This window comes from Glycine soja, chromosome 13 (genome assembly GCF_004193775.1).
Source record: "Glycine soja cultivar W05 chromosome 13, ASM419377v2, whole genome shotgun sequence".
Taxonomy (NCBI): Eukaryota; Viridiplantae; Streptophyta; class Magnoliopsida; order Fabales; family Fabaceae; genus Glycine; species Glycine soja.
In genome coordinates, this window is record NC_041014.1 from 21,466,537 (window position 1) to 21,491,752 (window position 25,216).

Below are 25,216 nucleotides of genomic sequence, written 5' to 3' on the forward strand. Positions count from 1 at the left end.
ACGCTTCAAAGCTGCTTCCATCAGCTTAAGAAAGTTGAACGGCACGCCAAAGAAACTAAACTAATTAATTGTAGGGCAATGGGTTTCATATTTCTCACGGTTAGGTTAGAAACTTTCTAATTTGAAAGCAATGAAATTAGCTTTCTGATTTTATTTAAACTCTATTATTTATCATCGTAGAATTAATACATCGTTGGCTGCATGTGAGGGCTTTTTCCTTTTGTGACAATGATGCTGCAAGTTGATTAATACAAATAAAAACAACTTGGTCAGAAAAACCATGGCTTATGTAACCCATCAATTTCATTTCCTAAAGGCTCAATTAATAAGCGTGCACTTATCCATTTATCGATTAAATCATCGAAGTCAAACCCCATTTGTTTATACTGTTTCATATTTATACTAATAAATACAAGACCATAGGCATCGGTGTTCATTACCTTTTTCATTCATTTAGCATCTACATCAAGAGAGAAATTAACATAGAGAGAGATGGGGGCTTGTTTTTCTTGTAACTCATCCTCCACGTTGAAGAATATCCGTGTGGTTCATCTCAATGGTTATGTAGAGGATTTTGATCAACCAATTTCAGTGAGGCAAGTAATTGGATACCCCCAAAAACACTTTGTTTGCACTTCCACTCAGCTTCTTTCCCCTTGCTCAACATCAATGAATGGAGACACCCACCTCCAACCTGGTCAAGTGTATTTCATGCTACCATACTCGGTACTACATGCCGATGTTTCCCCGGTGGACCTGGCTGGCCTTGCAAAGAGACTCACCGCAATAGCAAAATCAGGTCCTTTGTCAAGCCAAACCCAAACATTTTGGAATTCACCCTCCAGGAGTCCTGGTAGAGTTGGGGTGGCAGAGCAATATGGTGTTGGTATGATGAATATTGGAGGAAAAAGCCCTTCTAAAGTGCAACCTTGGAAACCTATCTTGGACACCATAACAGAGAAGCCATTCCATAAGAGAACTGAACCGGATTTGCAAGAAAGTTGTTGATGTCTGGAAGAAATTGGATTTAGGCAACCAGATAGGACTAAGACATGTTACATGTAAGGTGGTGTATTGATTATTAAGAAAAAATTGAGACAATTGTTTCAGTTTGCTGAACCTTTCATGTTATGATCAGTAGAATTAGACTTGCATAATATGTATTTGAGAATTTTTGTATCTGATTCTCCAAAGCTGTACTTACGAATGTCTCTGAATAATTATTAGTAACTAATAATTATTAAGCACTGGATATTATAGATTTCAAATCTAAATCTCATTTAAGATACACAAGAGATAGTTTTTTTTTTTTTTAAATAGTTTTTTTAACCATCCTAATTAGATTCTTTGGTTTTCTTGTGAGACTCGATGTATCCTCATAAGCTTCGACTCTTCGAATTGGTTATCAGATTAATCCTCGGTTCTGAATCTAGTCACATGACTTAAAACTCTTTGTTTCTTCTCAATGTATTTTGTGAGAATTAGATACTAATTCTAACCCACAAATTTAGTATATGTTGCAAACTGAACTATAATATCTATTGGATTACGACAGATATGTTATCTTGCAATGTTTGGTTAATTCTCTCTCTATATTATATGTTCCACCATAAGGCGGTATGTTTAACCAACAATCTGTGCAGGTTGTGGGGTCCAGAAACATGTAATCTATTTAATTGGAGGCATTTTAAAACTTGTTTGCCGAATTCATAACTTTAGTAGGTTTCGTATGTGGATTAGGCTGGTTAGTATGCAGATCGATCTATCTGTCTATTTATATCTCTATATTACATTTGTTATTGTTTTCTATTAAGTACTTTATATATTATATTTATGTGTATGTTTAAAATTTGTATTTAAGAGTTAAAACATTTAATTTATGATACCTTCTGTACTAAGTAATATTTAGTGTGTCGGTGGGACTATTCGTTAGTTATTTGTTTTGTAATTTATTTATATATTCAATTTTATTATTCTTGGTATGGGATCCAATTCATTTAAGTTTTACTATAAGCTACGCAACATAGATCTAAACCAAGAAAATAGAGCTCATTTTTTGCTGTAGATTGGCCTAGTCCGGTTCATTAAAATTGTAGATCAATATAAATCAGGTTTAAACGGGTTAGACAAACTCAAAATTCATATACTTAACTCTAGTTGGAATAGTATACCTTATCATGGATATTTAAAGAGCAAACAGATTAGAAGAAAGTTGGGTAACCAAAGTTGTATTTCATTTTCATTGGCAAGTGCTTCTATTTTATCATGAATATATATTCCTTTGTTGGAAACAACTTAGATGATTCCTTTTCCTGCTCATGACTCATAAGACGTGGCTGACTTATTGCTCTTTAATTGTAACAAGCAGATCAGTCTAGCTATTGATGACTTCAACCGTAGTATCACATTGTTTTAAAAACACAGAAATAGTGGTAACAGTTTGAAACATACAGATACAGTTGGCATATTACAAGGTGGCAATTGGAGCGTTTGGGACTGACTTATGAATTGGTGAACATTCCCAACCCTCTTCTTTGCTATAAGACACCAAGTGTTTTGGAACCCAATTTTTCCCCCTTGACTCTCTTTCTCTCAAGACCTCCCTCTGTCTTTCCTCCACACTTTTCTTTGTTTCTCTTGCTTTTTCCCAGTCTTTGCTCAAAATGGCTTGGCTCAATTCACCCCAAACAAGGGCTGTTTCTGTTGGCCACACACTCTGATATAATGCACAACAAAATCTCATATCAAACTGAGAAGACATTCACAATTTCAGCAAGAGAAATTGACAAAAGCATATTTCTTTAAAATTAGCTTTGTTAATGAAGGTCTTAGTTATGGAAAGAGTGTTGTATACTTCCTTTTGAGTTTTGATACTTGACTTCACAAAGGAAGACAAAAAGAAAGACCATACTTAGTGGAAAAATAGAGGGGCATATATGCTTATTACCTCTGGATCCTTGACAATAGGAGCTTGAAGTCCAGAAAGAACTTATTTTGCATTATATATCACTCTTGCTTCTTCTGTATTAGTGGCATTCTTCACTGCTACAGTACTTAGTATTTTGAAGGATTAGGATCACATCGCGAAAATAGTATAAGTAAACAATTGAAAAGCACTGTTTTTTAATAAGAAAAAAATATCAAAAAGCCAAAATTATGCTTTCAGATGACAAATAAGTAATTAATAAAACTTCAAAGAGAGATACCTATCCCAATGACCTTCAAGTCTATATAGAATCTTCATAAACCATGAGTCAAAGATTTTCCCTTTAATCAGTCTTCGATCTGCCCTGAATCCAAAGAAAGATTGGCCTATGTAGTTTAATTCTGCCACAAGGCCTGTTTCTAGGCACCGGATGCTGACATTGCCAACCCAATCAGTCCCAGAGATTGGAAGAATTCTGATAACCAGATTAGGAGAATCCATTTCATAAGTCTCTCCATGATTGTGGAGCTTCAACTGCCGTTTGCCATGCACCTTAGTCTCTACTGAAGTACCTGCTTATTTGGTTTGGTTAAGCATAAGTAAATTTTTTAACTACAATTAGTTTTAAGTAACAGAAACATTAGAATTTAGAACATCCATGTTCCAAATCATCAACTTAGGCAAAAATAAGAATGGAAACATGTTAGACTCATGGTGTCAATTGATACTAGCTCTATATCAAATATAAAAGAGAAATTGAATTTTATATTATGACACAACATATATATGTGCTGAAGAATTTTACCAGTGAACTTTGAAACCGGAGAGTGGCACCATGTCATTTCTATGTTTTCCTTGTCATCGGTGGCATGAAGGGCAGATACCGGAGGGTGGTGTGAAACCTGCAAACGAAGCATGCATGCAAATCCTATAATACAATAATTACAATTATCTTTGAAAAAACAGAAAAGGGTGTGCAGATTTATGGCCACAACACAAGGCCATAATACGATAAAGTATTTAATTATGAATTTTGAGGCCAAAGTGAGATGTTACAGTACATTGTTACTTAATTAGTACGTTTTCGAGTAAGACATTAAGGTTTCCTTTGGAAACATGGTGAGTCTCACCAAGTGTGGGATTGTAGGGAGCAACTCCAAACCTTATTTAGAGGGCGTATGGTAGAAATGCTCCATGCAACAACTAATAAAAGTCTATCTAGTGGTGTCTTTCCACTGTTGAGGTTGTTTAACAAGTCTGATGATGTGCAATATACTGATTCTGCGTAGCACTGTAGTTGTGACTTTGGCATATTGAACACAGGTGGTAGCTGTGGAATAATACAGATTTAACAAGCAAATATCATTTTCGTTGGATTATGGATTGTTATGAAAAATATGGGCCTAACAAAGCCATGGCCACTGTTAGCTAAGGAACGTAAGGGACCCAAAATGTTTTAAGAACAAATATTTTAGGGAACTCCTATTGTGGTTACCAAATTTTGTAGTGGGAATAGATCAAAGTGTCCTTCTTCCCACCCCCCACCCCTTTCCTCTTCCCTCTTCCCTTTTCCCCATTCTTCTCACCCCACCCTTTTCCCTTCCTCTCAAATGTCTCTTTCTCCCACTTCCTCTCATTCTCTTCCCTTCCTTTATATACTTGTATAACGGAATCATGACTAATGTATTCTTAGAGGTGAAAAAAAAATAATAACGAAATCATGATTTCATTGTATTGTTAAAAATAAAAAAATAACAATGAAAATACAATTTTATTATACAAGTGTATAACATAAACTGTTTTCTTTTTCACTCCCTATAACATAACGAAATAACATAATGAAATAGCGATTCTGTCGTGTTTTTGCCTAAGGGACAATTTCCGGATAACACAATGAGGCACCCACATGAATAGTGTCAATAGTAAAAGTGGTAGTCCCAATAGGAATGAGCAGCATTTTATCCTATCCAATGGTTCTATTAAAATAACCCAATTACTTAGCTTTTATTTTAGGGATTTGACTTTGTAAAGTGAGGAGCTCACATATAATCTCAATAATTGTTTTTCTATTATTTTATCTTTTAAAGTATATTTTTCACGATCAAATCCTTATTTTAATCAGTTGAATTTGTGATTAAATACGTAGACATATATAATTAATAAATTATATAATTGCTTAAATCTTAATCATTCATTTTTTTTAATTTAAAACCATGGCTTCTCACTTTGCTTTTTAAGATGAATCCCACATTCTAGGTGAACTAAAACCTAGAATAATTCTAATATGATCATTAATCAAACAACTTTGTTTAAGTATTCACAAATTAAGGAATTAATTAAAATAAATACGAGGAATTTTTTTTAAAAAAATAAAGATGAAAGTATCTTATTTACTTATTAAATGTTTTTTTATTTTCATTTAATATCATCATTTCAATTTCTAAGCTTCAAAGAGTATCAATTGGAATAAGTTCATTTATGATAAATTACAGATTTAAACTTGTACTTAATTTTTTCATTGAAATGGATATATATAAATTATTCTTTAATTTTAGAAAACACAAGCTTTCCATATCTTTTAACTGGGGGACCACGATCTTATCCTAAAATTTTCTCAACAAAATCATTTAATTTCTATTTAACTTGCCTTGAAGCATGAGAGATCAGATCCTTGCCGCATATTCTTAAAGAGACTTAATATATGTTGTAGAATATTTGAAGCTTCATATTACTCATTGGAATCTGATTGGCCTTCAAGTGTTAATGGATTTGAGAACACAATTTTTGTGTCCTACAGGAAAACATCCAAAAAAGACTTTACTATATTTCACAATCAGAAGTATATTCTATATATGACATTGGCTTAATTAGGAATATGTTAAACTTAAAATCAAGTTTGTTGATGAAATTTACAATGATATATAATTTCTGAGAAAACTATAAGGGTTAAAGATCCATAAACTTAATTAATATCTTGAAATTTCAGTTTAAAATGTGGGGGCCGACCTTTTATATATATTAATTATTATAAATCAAAATAAAAATCTAAAATTAGTGCCAAACTCCTCTTAATTTCAGACCATATGCAAACTTTGTTCTTATGGGAGGAAATCCTTTTCATTCAAATGTGGACTTATAGGGGAGGATATAGTCAAATATTATACGAAGACGTGTATCAATGTGCTCTACACCAATCTTATATTAAAACATTTTCCCCAGCCCTCCCTCTCCCCCTCCCCCACAGACAGGTATTATGTTAAAATCGTTATTAAATCATTCACATGAGAATATCATCGTAAACATTTATGAGCTACTCACTTTGGTGATGATTAATTTCTCACATTGATTCAGATATAAAACTAGTCATACATGCAAGGAAATAAACAAGAACACATATATCTAGTTAGGAAATATGTATACAAATTATATTTCAGTCAATATGTGCTTCAGCTAGCTCTTGAATTTTAGTGACATTGCTGAAGGAAAGAGTAAATAGAGAGAAGCTGAAGTTGAAAGGGCAACTGGGCAAGTTCTCTAAAAAGGAAACAAACTAATTGATGTGACAGTTGTAAGAAATATTGCGCAGCGGACATGACACGTTCCTTTCTACGTTAGAAAGAAAAGATAAACCAAATACAAGTGAGAGTGATTAGACGTATATATATAAAGCATAATCTAATAAAACATAACAGATCGAAAAGTGTGTAAGACCAACCAAATATTTCAGCCCGCATATATATCATCGTAATTAATTCGTACATACACCAAGTAAACTATTTAATCAAGAGAAGAGTAAGACCAACAACTAACATGAAGCATCTAAATTCCTAGGTAAGAACTACTGGCTAATATTTGTCTGCCCTTGAATATTGAATTAGTGTTACCATAACTTAAGATATGATAATTGTTATCCATTGTAAATTTAAATTATAAAATAATTTATCTAATTTTTTCCTTTTTAGTGTTTTTTTTACTTCAAAGGATAAAAATTTAACTTTTTTAAAGTTAGTAAATTTATAGGTTTTATTTTATTTTATTTTTTTTATAGTTTTGATACATCAAACAAAGGACTAAAAGATGTTAAAGAATTGAAGTAATACATTTAGCGTGAGAAGTCATGCTGGAAGTCAATTCTATCGAGTATGGACACTGAGTGGATTGAGATTTAGCGTGTGATCAATTATCTATTTGTCCTATGAAATGCATAATGATTTTCAAAAAGCATATATGTGCAGTGTTTGAAGAATATAAAAAGCTACATTGTGTCTTTTGGAAGGACTAGGTCACTTCTTTTAAAAGTTAATTTAATTATATACTTAAAACTCAAACTCACTCAATGTTTAGTTAAGAAAAAATAACCTCACACAAATTAATCCGTGCGTTTTGTGATACAAGGTATTTATTTGAACTTGCAAAATAATATATGATTTATATACATTTGTGATACAAGTGATACTAATTGATTTTAATGTTCTTAAAGAAAATTAAGTAAAATTAGAACGTTTCCATTTATGTTCACGTTTCCCATGGATAGACAAAGCAAGCACGTTTAACATCAACATGCCCTAAACTAAGATTGTAGCAATTCAAGAATAAGAATCGGCAAAGCAAGCCCATTTTCCTTTCTTGGCAGTACTAATTATACTGTTAGATTTATTCATCAAACTATCTCACTATATATTAAAAATTTAAAATAATAACAAACTTAGGATTAAATGAATTTCATGAGTACAACAATGAATCTCCCAATCCCTTTGGTGTCCAACCAGAAATAAGTGCGTTTCAATTTTTGAACAGCCTAACTGTGTTTTGGCTGTATTTAAAGACATCATAGTACATAGTACATAGTACATAACAATAAATTATTGAGCTATGATGGGGGCCTCAGGGACCCATTTATGAGTTGGTGAACAGTCCCATTCCCACGTGTCTTTACCGTAGGACACCCTAAAATTCTTAGGAAACCAAGTTTCTCCTTTCATGGCTCTGTCTCTCAACACCTTCCTCTGTCTTTCTTCCACATCTTGTTTTGCTTCTCTTGCTCTTTCCCAATCTTTGTTCATAATGGCTTGGCTCAACTCACTCCAAACAAGGGCTGATTCGGTTGGCCACACACTCTGATAACAATTACCAAAAAAAAAATAAAAAATTGATAACAACCCATCTAAATTTTAAAGCAAATTAAATCTTGAAATAAACTATATAGCCCATGTTAATATTTAGATACTCAAAACATGCATATCAAAATCTTTAAATAATGATAGACACTATCAATGTACATCTGCATCTGCCTGCCTGGCTAGCCTGAAGTTTTATCCATATATAGTACATGTTTGATAAGGAACCCGACTTCTCTAAAGTCTAGAGTAATAATATCTCCAACCAGAGAATATTAAAAAGTTGTTACAAGTTATTTTATGAACTGAGTGATGCTATATGTTATTATGTTAAGAGCATTATATGCAACGAATTCAGTAATGTCACGATATATTTAATGTTTTATGTAATTTAATTAATTTCTTGAATTTTTAGTAATTCTAAAAAGTTTAATAATAAATAATTTTATATTTCACCTCACTTTTATAAAAAAAGAAATCAGATACAAAAAATAAAGAAGACACAATTAAAGAAGATTGGTTGATAAATGTAACTAAGTATCACAAGCAGATGGAGACAGAACAGAAGTTAATTACCTCCGCATCCTTGATAATAGGAGTTTTGAGCCCTGAAATAACTTCTTTTGCATCATATATCACTCTCACTTCTCCACTATTTGTATCCTTCACTTTAACTGTCCTGCATAATTTAATTTGATAAGCAATGTGTCACTATAATAATCATAATGTAGCATAACATTCTTGCAGATTTTATATTAATTTTTTATTTATTATAAATTTACTCTTCATGGCAAAGAAAAATAAATACAGCTGGGAGGGATTATACGTACTTATCCCAATGACCATCAACTTCATAGAGAACTTTGAATAATGATGAGTCAAGGATTTTCCCTTTGATAAATTTACGACTTCCCCCAAATCCTAGAAAAGAATGGCTTGATCTGTATGATATTTCAGCTACCAGACCTGTCTCTGGGCACCTTATATTAACATTGCCAACCCAATCAATCCCAGGAACCGGAAGAATTCTAATTGAAAGGTGAGGACAATTCATTTCATATGTTTCTCCATGATTTAGGAGCTTCAGCTGACGTTTACCATGCACTTGAGCTTCAATAGATGTACCTGCATATTTAGGTTGCAATATTCATGAATTTGCCGAACATAGCTATTTAGAACTTGAAATTTGACTTGAGACAGGTTAATTAAAAAACTTGTTCAAAATTACTGGAGATGAATATAAGACTCCAAGACAATCATGCTAAATTGTGATAAAGCCAGTTTAATTATTTATAAGCAATGTTTTGCATGGAATCAATCATGGCATAAGGACAAAGGAACAACATGTTAAGTTTCCACACCCAATTTAACCATCTAGGGGCAGATTGTAAAATTGTAATACTTTTATGAAATGCAGCACTTAATAGAATGGATGGTGAAACTACTTTTAGACCAAGCTAATGAAGATTGATTTAGTTGGTAAAAATAGGATTCATATTTCACAAGGATATGAGTTTGAATCCTACTATCAATGTGAGGAACTAGTTAATAAATAATCTGCAATTAAGTATCCTGTGAGGCCAGCTCTACCTGATGAGACCCTAAGATCGAACTCACCTAATCTTTTAAAAAAAAAATAATTTAAAAAAAAAACTACTTTTACACCAAGCTATATGTGTTATAAGTAAAAGCTACCAGGTTTCACTTTGCAATCTGATTTGTAGGCAAGCAAATGCATAATATGAAAAATATGTCCCTTAATTCTTTGTTGATATCTCGTGACTATCATAGAACCAGATAAATTAACTGATGCAAACTGAAAGCTTCCACAACTTTTTTGACCTTGAACATGAGGAAGTTCATTGCTGAGAAAGATTTTAATTATTGGCTAATTAATTAGGAATTGGAGAAGAACTTTATAGCAATGGTACATTATATTTTCTCTGAATTATGAGTTCCTAATGATTCTAGAAAGAAAGTGAAAGATACCCCGAAACTTTGGAACAGGTTGCTGGGACCATATCATCTCAATGTTTTCCTTCTCATCTGTTGCATGGAGGGCAGATACTGGAGGGTTGACTGATACCTGCAGACACAAGAAGGTGAGAGTATTATTAAATCTAAAATCTTCAACAAAGAGAGGGTCCAAATTTTAGCCTAACGTATGTGGCCAAAGTGTTGTTGTGTATGAATTGAGAAGCAACAATTTAAGGTGTGTTTGCTTTGCCAGTAAACATGCAGTGACACGAAGTCTAATACACATTCACCGCAATAGCAAGGCAATTGGTGCTTCCGGGAAACAGAGGTTTGGACCGAAAATCCAAACAGGCGCAAAGTACCTGCTCAACTAGGACGTTGAGATTGCCCTTGGAAACATGGTGGGTCTCTCCAAGAGTGGGATTATAAGGAGCAACACCAAAAGACGTGGGGCGTGTGGTAGATATGCTCCATGCTACTACTGATGTGAACCTGTCCAGTGGACTCTGCCCATTGTTGCATTTGCTCAGCAAGTTTGAAGATGTGCAGTACACTGATTCACCATAGCATTGAAGTTGAGATTTTGGGAAGTTAAACACAGCTGGCAGCTGCATACAACACAAAAATACTTTAATTTATCATCTGTCTAAATATGTTATCATTGGTATGATACCCAATGCCTATTAGACTGTTACCATTAGCTTAGTGACCATATAGACATACATTATTGCATTTATATATATTCAAGCTTTTAAATTGTAGTTGGAGTCATAATTTTGTCACAATCTTTGATATTGCAAAGTTATAAATGACAGTACTTGGTGTACCTATAAATAAGTGTTTATGGAAAAATTTATATGAACAAACTCAAGAACAATTATACAATACAATCTGTTGGACTAGCTAAAACTTAAAAACCAATAACATACATATTTTAGATTTGCTTTTAGTATGCTTTATTTAAGAAATTTGCTTCTAAGTTCTAATAGTGTGTAGTAATTTGCTAGGTCCAAGTTGGAGGGAAAAAAGACTAAAGTGAGTGAAAGAGATAACTTACTTGGAAGTGTGTGAGATCTGATCCTGGCCGCACGTTCTTGAGTAAACTTAACAAGCGATGTAGGAGATTGGGAGCTCTATAAGACGGTTCTAAATCTGATTCACCTTCCAATTGGAAGGGTTTTGTCAGAACAATTTTAGTTTCCTTCCCTTTGGTTACCTTCATATCGCCCTCAACCTAACCTAACCACAATGAAACATATTCTATTATTTTTTTACCGTCACATTTATATTAATCAGGAGGTCTATCGTGCATTGTGTCATTTGTGTGTATAAATAAAATTAAAATAAAATATATTTCAATTATTAAAAATATATGTATAAATAAATTAAAATGAAAAACATAATGTAACATTTATTGTTTATTTTTAAAAATTAAACAAGATATTAAATTACTTTAAAAAATTAATATGTAAAATTATTTTGTTTATATTCTGCTCCTTTATATTCACTTATTTGTATATCCTCTTTTGTTATATTCATAAAAATTGAATTGCACAATTTAATCGTCTATATATGTGTAGTAGTAGTGTGTTATAAAAACAAAGAGAATTGATCCTTTTATAAATTAATCCTCTCTCCACCAAAAAAGCGGTATTAAACCACCCAAATTCACGAAATTCGGCACCAAGCAGTATAAAAAAAATGAAGGGAAAAAAAACATGGTACGTCGGGTTATTTTTTATTAGAATTAATGTGATTTGAATTTGAACTAATTGTATATAGAAATTAATTAAGTTTTATGCTTAGGTATTTAACAAAATTGATGAAAGAAATGAATAATCTGATAATGAACTTTTGTATGAAGGCACACAACATTTTCAAAAACACGTTGTTTTTTCCGGGAAACTCACTGGCAACAGCGTAATTTTGACTTTATTTGAATCACGAGCAAAACGAGGAGGGCAAAAATATGAGATAAAAAAAAGTTTAAATATATTTTTATTCTTATAATTTAATATTTTTTATTCTTATAAATTATTTTTTTAATTCGATAAATTATGTTTATTTTATTTTTAATCTTTAAAATGCTTTAAATAACATTTTAAATATTGAAAATAATTGTTATCTAAAATATTATAAATACGAAAAATAAAATAAATATAATTTGTAAGATCTAAAAATAAAAAAATAATTTTATAAGAACTAAAAAAAGTATTTAAATCTAAAAAAAATAATAAAAAGGAAAGTCTCTGTTGTTTTTTTTATTTAAAAATAGAAAGGAAAAGAAAATAGGAAAAGCAATTAAAAAAACAGGTACAAGTACCACAACATCTCAACTAGAGTTGGCATCAACAATATTCTAAGGTATTATTGTGTAGTGGGACATTATACGAACCTTTTTTTTCTCGTTTCGTTTTCACGTTTTCACGTGACATGACAACCAAGGGATATAATATTATATTGCGTGTTTGATTAGCATGTCTATATACAAACAATATAGTGTGCATTCGTAGGAATACCACTCATTTGGCGGTCAGCAACACTAAAACCACCCTCTTAACTTAAGACGCCGGAAAACAGCCATAGGAAAACTTATAAAGAATCAAAACCTATTTGAATCGAAAACAATAGATGTTATTATTGCAACTGCGATATAATGGATCGGGCGCACACACACACACATGAAAATAGTTGAGAAACAAATTAAGGACGTACCTTCTAGTTCTACGACTTTTGATCAAGAAGAAAAAAATTGGAGACATCTATTTATTGCTACTTTGGGGTTGAGAATAAGAAAACAGTGTCATTTGGGCCATTGCGCCACAGAATGTAATGGACTTGGGACAATTCAGGGTTTATTTATATCTACGCGGGTTGCGTTTTTCTATTATTTTTTTACCCATTTTCGAATAAATTATTTCAGTCCCAGTAGTCTATAGCACTTGGCTGTTTGCACAGATTTGGAACTTGGGAGTTGGAAGACACATTGAATAAATATTCTATCACAATAAATGCAGCCAAATCATGTACTACCTCGGTCTTAAAATAAGGGTACCAATTTATTCCAAAATAAGCGTTTATTTAATTTTTTTAATTTAACATTAATTATTCTTTTTCATCAATATTTCTAATAAATGTTTCTTTAATTTTTAAATTTAATATTTGTTTTGATATTATGATATTGGTATAGAGTATTTATTAATTTTATTGACGATTGATTAATTTATATTTTTCTCATCCACCATACTCAAATCCGATACTTTAATTAAGAAGATCCTGACTAATAAATTAAAAGAATAAAACATTTAATGTAGAAATTACAACAGAACGCAAAAAAATTATGGTCATAATTTTTTCGTTTTCCAATTTTTTTTTTTTTTACTTTAAGTTACCTAAAGAGTGCCCTTAGGGATTCTCCTTAATACTAGTATTTTCTTTCATTTATTTTAATTTTCCTTGGCATGCATAAAACAATCTAGAATAATTTTTATTTTGAGACGGACTATTAATTAGGGACAATTTATAGTAGTTCAATTAGATTTGGTATATTAAGTGAATACTATCAAGCTCAACTAAGAAAGGTGTCTAAAAAATTTAATTAAGAGAAGTGTAGCAATACGCTCTCATCCAAGAAAGGATTCTTTCAAGTGCCAAAAAACCTAATTGTAAAATGTGATAATTTCATAGTTTATTTTTAAAAACTTTCACTTTATTATAATTAATAATAAGATTATTTTCTTGGGTTTGCAATATTGGATGGGTCGACCTACTCTTAGGTCAATTATTAAGCACATTAAATGTCTTAAAGATTCTAGGTTTTAACCACCTCAAATTATTATTTTAAGCAAGCTAATTAACAAAAGAACCCCGTACGTAACATACATACTACAATCAGCAAGTGCCGTGTACCACTAGTAAACGTTAGCTTGCTTGTGATATTATCGCATCATGAAATGATATTATATATCAAACCGGCCTAGGAAGAGTTTTGGAAGTCAGGAGAATGGAAGGAAATAAAGGTTAGGTTGTGGAACATATAAAACCGACCCTTCATGTATATCATATTCTTTGTGGAACATATCGTTTTACAAAGGTTAATTTATACTTTGGCCGAAAACCCAGTTCCTTGGATTCAAAGAAAGCCGTAATTAGCTTGCAAATTATGACTACTGAAATAAGAGCAATTGAATTTAACTAGCCAATAGCTTTGATAGGATTTACACCGTGCCATTGATACCTTATGTTATACAAATTATTTCATGTATTACACATGCAGTAAGCAAGGGACTTTTGTGGAATGGGGCAGTACAGGTTAACACTTGTGATGAAGCATTCCAACAAAGCAAAACTTTATATGTGGAAGAAACTGGGAGTGACCCCTTACACCTGCTTACCTTTACACCTATTCATAATTTAACATCATATATATATTTAGACGAATAAATGTAGCACCATACCTTATTCCCCACAAGTTACAAAGAATATTACAAGCAGCACTGCTTTCCTTCCCTTTGCCGACCAAACTTTACTAAGCTATCTATCGTCTGTGTCCATTGGCCAGAACAGGAATCCTCACCTTGTGCCCTCTGCTCCCTTTCATCAAAACCTCTCCAAAACTATACCTTCTTGTCACTGAGCGCACTGTAAGTGACACCGAAAACTGACGCGATGCGCCCGCTTTGATAGTCATTGCTGGAGGGTTGACTTCAATGGCAACAGCAGGTTCCATTCTGGCTGTGATCACATAGGTTTCCTCCTCGGCAACATTTGTGACAGTGCGCGTGACAACTTGAGTTCTCACAAGATAGGAAATTGTGATTGATGGGGTGTTTAAATTTGATGGTTTTCCCATGGTGGTGTTACATGGTGTATGAGTGTAGTGCCTTATCTCATGAACATCAATGCTGGGTGTTGTGCACAAGAAGCCTACATAATCCTTGTATCCTGCAAAATTGATGAAGCAAATTTATTAGAATATTCTGAGTAAAGGTTTTTTACACTGATCCAATAATGGGATTGTCATACACTGTTTGAGTAAATATCAAACAAATGCAGAAAGAAGAAGAAAGTCTCCAGCTTTGGTTAGACATATTTAACAACTAATTTTAATTACATTTCTACTCATGTTATAGAGATTCTTACTAGTGAACTTCTGGTAACCAACCAGCCAAAACTAGAAGTTCACTAGTTATAGTGGGATTCTAAACTAGAATAAAATACATGTTTCCAAATAGGGAATTTAAACATGCCAAGACAAAGAAAATAGTTATACTATAGAAGAAGAAATCAAACCTGCATCGAAGATGAGCCCAGGGTCCAATGCAGCTGTTGGATCAACATGTCCACTCCCATAATCAAAAGGAGTAGCTTTGACCAGCCTCATAGCTTCTGATTCAGAAGTTTGCTGGGCTAGAAGAGGATTCCCTGCTCTGTCTAGAGTTGTTGATGTTGTCATCAAAGCTGATTTAATGGCCGCAGGGCTCCAATGAGGATGCTTCTGCTTTATGAGAGCAGCAATTCCAGCTATATGTGGTGCAGCCATGCTAGTTCCAGATATCATGGCAAACCCCTCACCTGCACAAGCAAAAAACTGCTTAAAATGAATCAACTATATAACATATCAGTAAGTTTTTCTTCTACCTTTGTCCCTCCCTCCTTAATCATGCAATTATTCTTTTAATAATATGGTGGATCGAAACACATTTTGCCATTATTTAGAACATCAATTACTAGGAATTGAATTTATTTACATGTATGCTCAAAACAAAGAGAAACCTTAAACACAAGTATCTAATGAGCATATTAGTTTGACAGGTTTTACAATACAATGTACATGATCTCTTTTTTTTCTACCAGGAAGGTCTCTTGTCTGGTTGGTTATCTTGTCTTGTCTCAGTTATGGATAAGTTTCTCTTATTCTTCACATGAACAAAAGAAAGAAAAAAATCTGGTTCAAAGAAGCAATGCAGCATGTCTCCAACCAACAGCTTGCTCCTATGAACAAATTCTAAAGTTCAAAGGTTTTTTTTTTCTTTTTTGAGAACTTTGGAATTGAACCTCAGACCCCACACCTCACCAAACCAACCCAGATGAGCTTAAGCCCTGGTAATAAGGTTGAAATGCATAATTGTAGGTAAAAGTTTTCAGGTAACAACCACAAAAAGACAATTTAGTCAAGCCATTACTTACCAACATAATTTGGCTCATCAGTTCCATTTGGACACCAAGCAGCCCAAATCAATGAACCAGGAGCTAATATATCTGGTTTGAGAAGATCTGCCTCTTGGAAGCTGAAGTCCTTTATATTTGGCCCTCGAGCAGAGAATAATGCTACCTGTGGGGCAGATTTATGCAGAATAGGCATCAAACCATCACCGATTTTACCTTTACCTTCGAAACTCTTTACCCGCCCAGTCCAGTCTCTTGGTGTAGTGATATTATAATAATCTATAAGTTCCTGAAAAATAACAATTTGAAAGTATTAAATCACATGAAAAATAGTGCATACTTTATTATGATCATAAACAAAACAAAACAAAAAATGATTGATGGAAATGTAGAACAGGGAGAGATAAAAACAGAGGTAACTGACACAAGTACTTGACTGTGGAATAAATTAAGGGCCAAGAGAAAATGGATTTAGCATCAAACTCAATCTACCTCTGCATATATACACCAGTACAGATGTGTCGGATTACCTTAGAATTGCTGACATCTGTGATGAGAATCCCAGGAAGACCAACAGGGACTGGATCAAATTTTGTTCCTGGGGAATTGTTTTCAACACAAAGAACAAATCCAACTGCACCAAGGGCCTTTGCTGTTTCTGAGACTTTCTTGATTGATGCAGAGCCAACAACAAAGTTGAAGGAATATCCACAAAGAAGAATATTACCCTTTATCAAGTTCTTGTTTAAAAGTTCAGGTCTCTGGCAATCCGTGGGGCTATACTTCATAACTGAAGAATCTAGCAACACATCATTTGCGGCAACCAATGTGTATGTTTCGTTTAAATGCGTGGAAGCTGTACAAGTCATTATGCATATTTTAGCAACACAGACTGAATAGTGAGTATACAAAGTATACAAGGGGAATTAAGTAACATCCATATATTTGCTTTGCCATGTAAACTTGAATATACAAAACACAAAAGGGACCTTATTGCTTGAGGAAGAACACATGAATTTTGATTAGCAACCAACATACCATTCATTACCAAACCCCAATAGAACAAAACAAAACATAACTGGTGAAGGTAGTCAATACGTATACAAGTCTGCCAACATTTCATAGCATTAAGTAGTCAGTGCTTAATATTTTCAGATAGTCAGTAATTTTATCAAATCATGAACAATAACTTTTTATATCCTCAGAAAGTACTCATTGTCTTCTACCAAACAAGTACATATTAATCCTCAATCCCCAGAGAATATGTTGAAAAGCAGTCTAATACTTGGCAATGTCAGTACAATTTATTAAGTCTGTGACATATTTTATTTATTATCTTCAGCTTAAAATAAAAAATAATTTGCAAACCAATTAACAGAACATGTTGCGGATGTTTTTACTTATGGGATGAAACTTGTCTCACTAAAATGGATTGAACCACCAAAGTTGAATGCTAAATGCTAATAAGTAATCAAAATCAACATATCTGACCTATATTTAATAAACCAAACTTCATTGAAGGAATACCAAACTTTTTCATTCTGACTAATACTCTAACTTGCCACAATTAAAGCTAGTAAATGCATTTTCCAACTATAGTAAAGGAAAATATGGAAGAATATGTCATACCTTAGTCCCAACATAACAATTTGATCTTGTTTTTTTTATTCTATTAGTGGTACCCAAGAAAACGAAGTTTAAGTGAAGCAGTAATCGGAAAAAGACATGTTCTACTTGAAAATGTGTTTTTGTTTACATTTTGTTTCTTTACCTATTTTGGAAGGGGAAACTTGTGTTCACGTTCCCATAAACTACAAAGAATTTTTTTTCCAAAATATTCCACATTATATCTCCCAAGTCTCAATGCCAATCCATTAAAAAAAACAATATATCTGAAGAAATATAGTCAGAAGTTGGAAAACTCACGTGATAACCCAATTCCAGCTAAGGTTTTTCCATTTCCAAGGATCAAATGATTTTTATATCTACGATCATCAATTGCAGCTGCTACAGATGCTATCCATGGACTATATGAAACCAATGTCTTAGGAAAAGGACCACCATTTCCTGCAGCCTGTGCAACAAAGACACCAGCTTTCACGGCTCCAAGAAGTGTAGCATCAAAAGGGTTCAAAAACGTAGTCTTGGTAGCTGCTGGAGGACTGTTGGGTCCAACTGAAAGGCTGAGTATATCCACTCCATCATACACAGCCTGTAGACACCCAAATTTTGTAAATTAGAAAATTTTAGATAGAATACCAGAAGTAAAAAAATGAGATTGTGTGACAATTTGTTGAATTTTATGTTAAATGCTGAAATTTACAGCAAAAGAAAAAGTGCTGCTGCAATAATATCGATTCATAAGCAAAATCTAGTGCAAACATATTGTCTAGGTGAGAGAACAAGTAATTGGAGTGGTTGTATGTGGGGGGTGAGAGGTAGGGGAGTATTTCAAGAATTCTCGAGTCAATGAATAAATATAATATATTTGTATACCTGATCAATTGCAGCAACTACATCTGCAACAAACCCTCCAAACAGTCTATAGAGTGCCTTGTACACAGCAATCCTGAAAAGGATACACCAAATGTCTAATGCAACAGAAAGGACTGTAATTCCCAGTTTTAAAACAACAAAGGGTTATTATTCCTCACCTAGCACGAGGAGCCATCCCACTCGCTCTCCCAAATTCGTGGCCATGCATTCTCACAGGAATTCCATTATTTCCAGCCGCAATAGAGGCTGTATGACTGCCAGAGATGATGCATGAAAACAGAGGATTGTTAAAAAAATGTTATCAAATTAAAAGATATGTGTCTTTAAGAATGATGCAGCGAGTGCTAAAACTATCCACTTCAAGTGCTTCAAAGAATGAAGAACTAATGTCACTCATAAGAAGGAAATGACATGTTATAATCTCCTTCAATCTTGTAGACAAGGGAACATGTGAAGAATTCCAAGGGAAGAAGTTAATAAATAAAAACTGGCTGTGCCTAACCTTCCATGTCCATCCCCATCGAGAGGAGATGCAAAGTCAATTGAAGGGTTAAATGCCCCAGCAGCTATTGCAGCATGAGCAAAGTGTTGTGCTCCAACAATCTTCCCATTACAGTAACTTCTTTTAGTATCTGGATCAGCTTCACATTTTCCTCTATACTTTGGAACTGGCCCATATGGCTCAGCATTATGAGCTGCAAAACTTGGGTGATGAGGATAGATCCCTGAGTCCACAAATCCAATCACAATGTCTTCTCCAGCCCGATCAAAGCCACCTCCTGTTGGCCAAACCCCAGTTGGAAGCCCTAAAAATTGTGGGGTATGTGTTGTAAGTCTCCTCACTTTCCAGTCCCTCTCAACAGATTTCACTCCAGGAGCATGTCTTAGAGTTTCTGCCTACTAATATAAAGGGATAGCATAAGGAAATTAAAGTGAGGAAATGAATTCAAAATATATTAGTTAAAGAATAATAAAAGGATAAAAGAAGACTTCACCTGTTCTGGTGAAATATGAACAGCAAACCCATTAATAAGATGTCGATAGCTATAGAGTTTCTGGTATGTCCCTTCCTCAAACAGCAACCCCAGCAGCATGTCATGTTTTTTCTCAAGATGGCGAGCATAAGAAGAAACCAATTCACTGGAAGAAGTTTAAAATAGTATAAAAGGTGAGTAACCACACTTGCCAATATCCATTTCTTGGTTCATCACATACTAGAGGAGAAAAAAAAATAACAGCCAAATAATATCATTATTTTTTTTTTTTGTAAAATGAAAATTAGTGTTCAAAACAGAGTGGGGTGGTGATCATTGCATTATTATCCTTAAAAACGAAGAGAAAAAAAAAGGCACCAGCTGTAAAGAAATTGTTCACAATCACAAGTTAGCCTACACAAGAATAACTTCATATAATTCAGGTTTCGAAGAATAACTTCATATGAGCAATAGTTGAACAGTCAAACCATTACCTTTTCCGTTCCTACTTCTTAAGCGGGTCTAAACTAAATTTACTAAGGGAGAAATTAAATTAGAGTCTTCAAAAATCTATTCACATGTTCACCTCACCTAGCAACAAGTCCAATCTACGGCTCAAAAGGAAATATATCTTATTGAAGGAAGAAACAAGTCAAAGGAACATCTCTAAGTAGTAGTAATAAGAGTTGAAAGAAATGAATGCAAATACCTTGCGGTATCAATCTCCTCATCGGATTCCACAGCAGTAGCTTCAAACCCATCAATACCTCCAGTATAACTTATGATAGGCTCACCTTCAACAGTTACTATGTAAACCTCGGCATCCCCACAACCCAGAAATGCAGATAGAACAATCAACACACACCCAAACTCCAACAATCTCATTTTTGACTAACCAATCCCAACTCCAACAGCTTGCAAGATCTGTGTCAGGTCCAGTCAATGCCAACCAGTTAGACAAAACGGCAACTCAAAAATTACTGAATTAAAAACACATGCTGGTTCCATGTCTAAAACTGAAACAACCCTTTTGAAATTTGAGCTCAAAGCAGCAAACTTTACCAATGAAACGGTAACTCAAAAAATGCTGAATAAAAAACACAAGCCGGTTCCATGTCTAAAACTGAAACAACCCTTTTGAAATTTGAGCTCAAAGCAACAAACTTTACCAATGTCCACTCACTCTGATCCAAGTAGCCAGCAGTTGCTCAGTCACACTAACTGGAAGCAGAGAAAAAAGAAAAAGAAAAAAGCACGTGAAGCTGAAAATAAACACAATAAGAATAAGAATAAGGAGTAATGAAGAAGAGGAAGCAAAGAATCATTGTGAGGGGAAAAGGCAGAAGATGGTATCAAAGAGAAAAGCGAAATGGGCACGGTATGCACACGTACTTGACTTGATTCACATACACGTTAATGCACTTTCTCATTCATTCACATTGCTATGATCAGTGATCTAACGGACACAGTTGAACCCGAAAGCCATGGAATCAGAAGAAGAAGAAGGTAGAAGTGAGTGAAAGTGAAGAGTGAGAGTGTTAGGGTTTGGTTTATTTGTTTAATTGAATGTCAATGGAGTGAAGTAAGAGCATCATGGCTGATCTTGAATCTTGATGCAGGGAAGTAATATTAATATTGATGTTAATATAATGAATAATTAATATTCATTGTTTAGCATTATTATTGGAATCATTTTGTTCGCGTTGTTAGGATTTTAATGAATTTAATTAAATGGATGCTATGGTTTTTTTTTTTTTTTACTTTTAGCAAATTTCTGAGGTTGCGGTTCTGATTTGTTTGCAAATTAATAGTAATAAATAAAAGGTGGGAAAGGGGACATTCGCGCGCAGGCTGTCGGAGGCGGTTGAGGTGAAAAGACGGTAGTGCCCTTGACGTTTACGCGTGTCCGAAATCACAGGGACGGGAAAAGGGACATATACTCATTATTGCTTCTATTATTATTATTATTACTGAAATTTCCATTTCTATTATTACTTTCACTGTGGCAACTGACAAAGCCATTTATTAAAATTGGAATTTGGAGCTTAAATTTTAGTAAATGGAGAAAATTTAAATGCAGTTTATAAGTATTTTTTTCTCTAAATTAGAATTATAATTTTATCTTGGTACTTTTTATGCAAATATTTTTGTTTTTTTAATTGGAAAAAATATTAATAATATAAAAAAATATAGTATGTAATTTTTCTATTTTTAAAATTATTTTATTTCATTTATAGTACTAATGTACAGCAATCTTTATTTGTTTTCATTGCGTTGTATATCCGACGTGTTTAATAATGTGATTTATTTTACAAACAGAAATGATAATTTGATGATAAACAAACTTATTAAAAATAATATTTTCTATTATATTCTACTTACAAAATATTTATCAACATTTAGTTAATGATTAATATCTACTAAAAAATTTAATGATGTTACCTTTCAATTACAATTGTTTATTCACAATACTAAAACTTCAAACTTTGCTTGAGGAGGAGTACTAACATACTTTGTGAAACACATTATTAGAAAATTAGGAGAAATACTCATTAAATAAGAGGTGATATACCAATTTTTTTTGATAAATTTTAATTAATAATAAAAATTGTTTCTTCTAACCTCGGATATAGGAGAAAAAATAGCTTACACTTATTAAAAAAATGTTTGTAATGTCGTTTATTATTCCAATTTTGTTAAAATAAAATAAAATCATTTTCTTAAATTATCCTTTCTTTAAACTTAATATCAAGACAAAATAGTGTATCAATACATTTTAAAGTAATCTTATAAAATAAGATAATATTTGTTTATATTTGTGACAATGACACAATAATTTTTTATTTTATATTTGAGAAAAAAAATATGTTGCTAACATTTTTCTTTGTTTAAGAAATCCTAACTAAATATCACTCAAATTAAAATAATGCTAGTACACCTCCTTTTATAAAGTTATTTGTTGTAATCTAAGTAAGATTTATATTTAATGCTTTAAAAATATTTTTTTATTAAGTAAATTACAGTAATACTCCATGAGATTTTGTGTAATTACATAAATATTTTTTTCCTTTTTAACTATTATTTTTGTCTTCCCTATCATAATGTTAGTGTAAGGTTTGAAGGAACATAAGTATAATATTTTTAAACATATAAGAGGGTGTTAATTTAATATCTTCAAACTTAAAGAAAAATTAGCATAAGAAAATAAAAAAGGTAGATTTATGTGTAATTACATAAAATCTCAAGAGAAGTGTTGTCGTAATTTATTTATTTTGTTTTTTTACTGATTAAAGTTATAGTATATATAGGTTCAGGTTTCATTTTACTTTTATTAAAATCATTTTTTATTTGTTAGTTTTTTTTACCCCTCTTATTTATTATTTTGACAATTTATATATTATTTTTTTCCTTTTTAAGGTATAATTAAAAATAACAATAATTGATGTCATCTTTAAATTCTAAAATAACAGATAAATATAAATATTATTTTTATAAAAGTGACGGATGAAAAGAAAGTGAAGACAGTAACTTTTTTACATAATGATCAAACCATGTAATAAATAATATGTAATTGTCACAATTATAAAATTAAAAAATATTTATTTATGATTAAATTGTTTTAACAATTAAATTTGTTAAGAATTTGACATCGAATCCCATTAAGATTTACTATGTATAACAGAAACATTATTTTATTTTGATAATTATATTACTACTTTAATTAGTCATACTCTGGGTCATCTGACTGGGGCACCCTTTCATTATTTCCATTGCCGCGTAAATGAACCCTCCTTTAAATCGATGAGAATCATTAATAAAAGAAGTCCCCGAACTCCTATAGCACTTAAATATAAAATAAATAAATTAGGGTTTATAAGTTTTGACACTACTATAATATGATTTTGATTACGTTCGTGACTTTGCAAATTACTGTAATCATTATGGTGCTATCAATTATGCATATTATCTAACTTTGCCCATGTGAACGTTTCATGAAGATTTATTTAATAATCTTGAGAGTCAAAGGGAGAGTTTAGGTGAGTAGATTGAAAGAAAGCTTTACGTTAATGTTCAAAATTGACGGTTACTAGTTTGAATAAATTTTTACAAGGCATAGGATACGCCATATCATTTTTTGTGTGAAATAGGATCTCAGAATATTTTTATATAGAAAGTTAATGACTAATTTCATTTTTTTAAAAATCTTTTCTAATAAATATTTTTTTTATATCACATATTAAAAACTAAACTCGTGATTATATATTTAAGTCAAATATATATGTTTTTTTCATTGGGTACTAACAATTCACTAAAATAGAAATCATGTGTTAATTATGTTAGCATATGGATTATATGGTTGAAATTTTTAACGTTTTTATAAGTTAATGTGTAATTGAATCGTGCAATTTAATTTAAGTAATAGATTGAGGTTTGGATTTACACGTAGAAAAATGTTAGCAATAACTTTCTACAATTTTTTTTTGAATAGCCTATCTTAGTCGAAATTTGTTAGATGTCACAAAATTAGTATTACTCTTTATTTAACGAACTCTACTCTGCTCTTTTTTTTTTAAATTTTTTAATAATTTTGAATTAATAAAATACGTGTTGCTAACACCTAGTTTTACGTATAAAAAATAATTCATACAACAAATCATATACAAATAAAAGAAAAAGTATAACAGAATAAATATGTTATAGGGAGATAAATACAAAAGATGTTGTTATATAAAATGTTGTAAGAATTATTTTACATATAAGACAACTCTTTCAGATATACTATATGAAATCGGAAAAGCTGATTTATTGCAGGGCAAGTCTTACTTATTGACCCCTCCCCCCAAAGTGCATGATATTGGACCACACCATTGTTTTTGTTTACTCTTGATTTAATTTTTTTTTAACAAAATCAATCCATCCTCTCACTTTTCTTGCTTTTCGAAATCATCGCTCTTTTTCTTTTTTTTACAGAATCGTAATAGTCACTTAGTTCATGTTAGTTCTTTTTTTTTTTTTATCGACAAATATTATTATATTAGTTGTTAATATTATTAATTTTTATTAATAGAAAAAATTTAAACTCGTAATTTTCCTTCTCTTTTTTCTCCCTTTGTCACTGGTTCATGATCTCTGTGTTGTTAGGCTAAAAAAAAATACAATGACTACTTATATTAAGTTATTAAAAGCACTGCTTGTAAATGTTAATGACATGGTCTATAATCATAAATGAGCAGTTTAAATAGCATTTGTACTTTTAAGCATTTCAAGATTGACATTTTATTCTTCTAAAAAATGACGAGACAACGTGAAATAGATCTATGTAAAATAAATCACAAATTTAGTTACTGTTAGGAATTAGAATAAGGTCATTAAAGTCATTTTCTATCACCTGCATGTTATCAGCAAGTATGGTCCCACGGTATGTACAGTATACACACACAAAAATACCTTCCTAATTATTTTATGAATTATGGTTGTGTTGTGGTGGAACAATTGTAAGTAAGGGAACAAATTAAGATGCAGATGTAGAGATAAAAGACTCGATTCTGTTCTGTTGT

The 25,216-nt window shown here is 32.1% G+C and overlaps 3 protein-coding genes and 1 pseudogene across 10 annotated transcripts; 1 reads left to right on the forward strand and 3 right to left on the reverse strand.

Moving 5' to 3' along the window:
* Positions 1-403: 403 nt before the first annotated feature.
* On the forward strand, positions 404-1,268 carry LOC114381783. The gene has a single exon (XM_028340997.1). The coding sequence runs from the start codon at positions 493-495 to the stop codon at positions 1,006-1,008; it is 516 nt and encodes a 171-aa protein (XP_028196798.1). The 5' UTR covers positions 404-492; the 3' UTR covers positions 1,009-1,268.
* A 1,405-nt stretch (positions 1,269-2,673) lies between these two features.
* Positions 2,674-7,454, reverse strand: LOC114381702 (annotated as a pseudogene).
* A 124-nt stretch (positions 7,455-7,578) lies between these two features.
* On the reverse strand, positions 7,579-12,865 carry LOC114380970 (oxysterol-binding protein-related protein 4C-like). Of its 2 annotated transcripts, none has more exons than XM_028340128.1 (7): positions 12,736-12,865; positions 11,078-11,259; positions 10,383-10,628; positions 10,033-10,129; positions 8,874-9,168; positions 8,620-8,722; positions 7,579-8,043 (listed from the first exon to the last, which is right to left on the reverse strand). In XM_028340128.1, exons 2-7 carry the CDS (start codon positions 11,240-11,242, stop codon positions 7,789-7,791), a joined length of 1,161 nt encoding a protein of 386 aa, XP_028195929.1. In that variant the 5' UTR covers positions 11,243-11,259; positions 12,736-12,865; the 3' UTR covers positions 7,579-7,788. The 2 variants fall into 2 exon arrangements, with proteins under 2 accessions (XP_028195929.1, XP_028195930.1); XM_028340129.1 differs by having other exon boundaries at positions 11,078-11,254; positions 12,736-12,860.
* A 1,324-nt stretch (positions 12,866-14,189) lies between these two features.
* Positions 14,190-21,282, reverse strand: LOC114382348 (subtilisin-like protease SBT2.5). Of its 7 annotated transcripts, none has more exons than XM_028341692.1 (12): positions 21,051-21,281; positions 20,828-20,879; positions 20,368-20,582; positions 19,680-19,824; positions 19,187-19,581; positions 18,843-18,938; positions 18,685-18,757; positions 18,115-18,400; positions 16,719-17,044; positions 16,210-16,477; positions 15,313-15,594; positions 14,190-14,964 (listed from the first exon to the last, which is right to left on the reverse strand). In XM_028341692.1, the coding sequence occupies exons 3-12, from the start codon at positions 20,541-20,543 to the stop codon at positions 14,558-14,560; spliced, it is 2,454 nt and encodes an 817-aa protein (XP_028197493.1). In that variant the 5' UTR covers positions 20,544-20,582; positions 20,828-20,879; positions 21,051-21,281; the 3' UTR covers positions 14,190-14,557. The 7 variants fall into 7 exon arrangements, with proteins under 7 accessions (XP_028197493.1, XP_028197499.1, XP_028197495.1 ...); XM_028341698.1 differs by having other exon boundaries at positions 14,558-14,964; positions 20,842-20,879; positions 21,069-21,282; XM_028341694.1 differs by having other exon boundaries at positions 14,558-14,964; positions 20,842-20,879; positions 21,051-21,282.
* Positions 21,283-25,216: the final 3,934 nt, after the last annotated feature.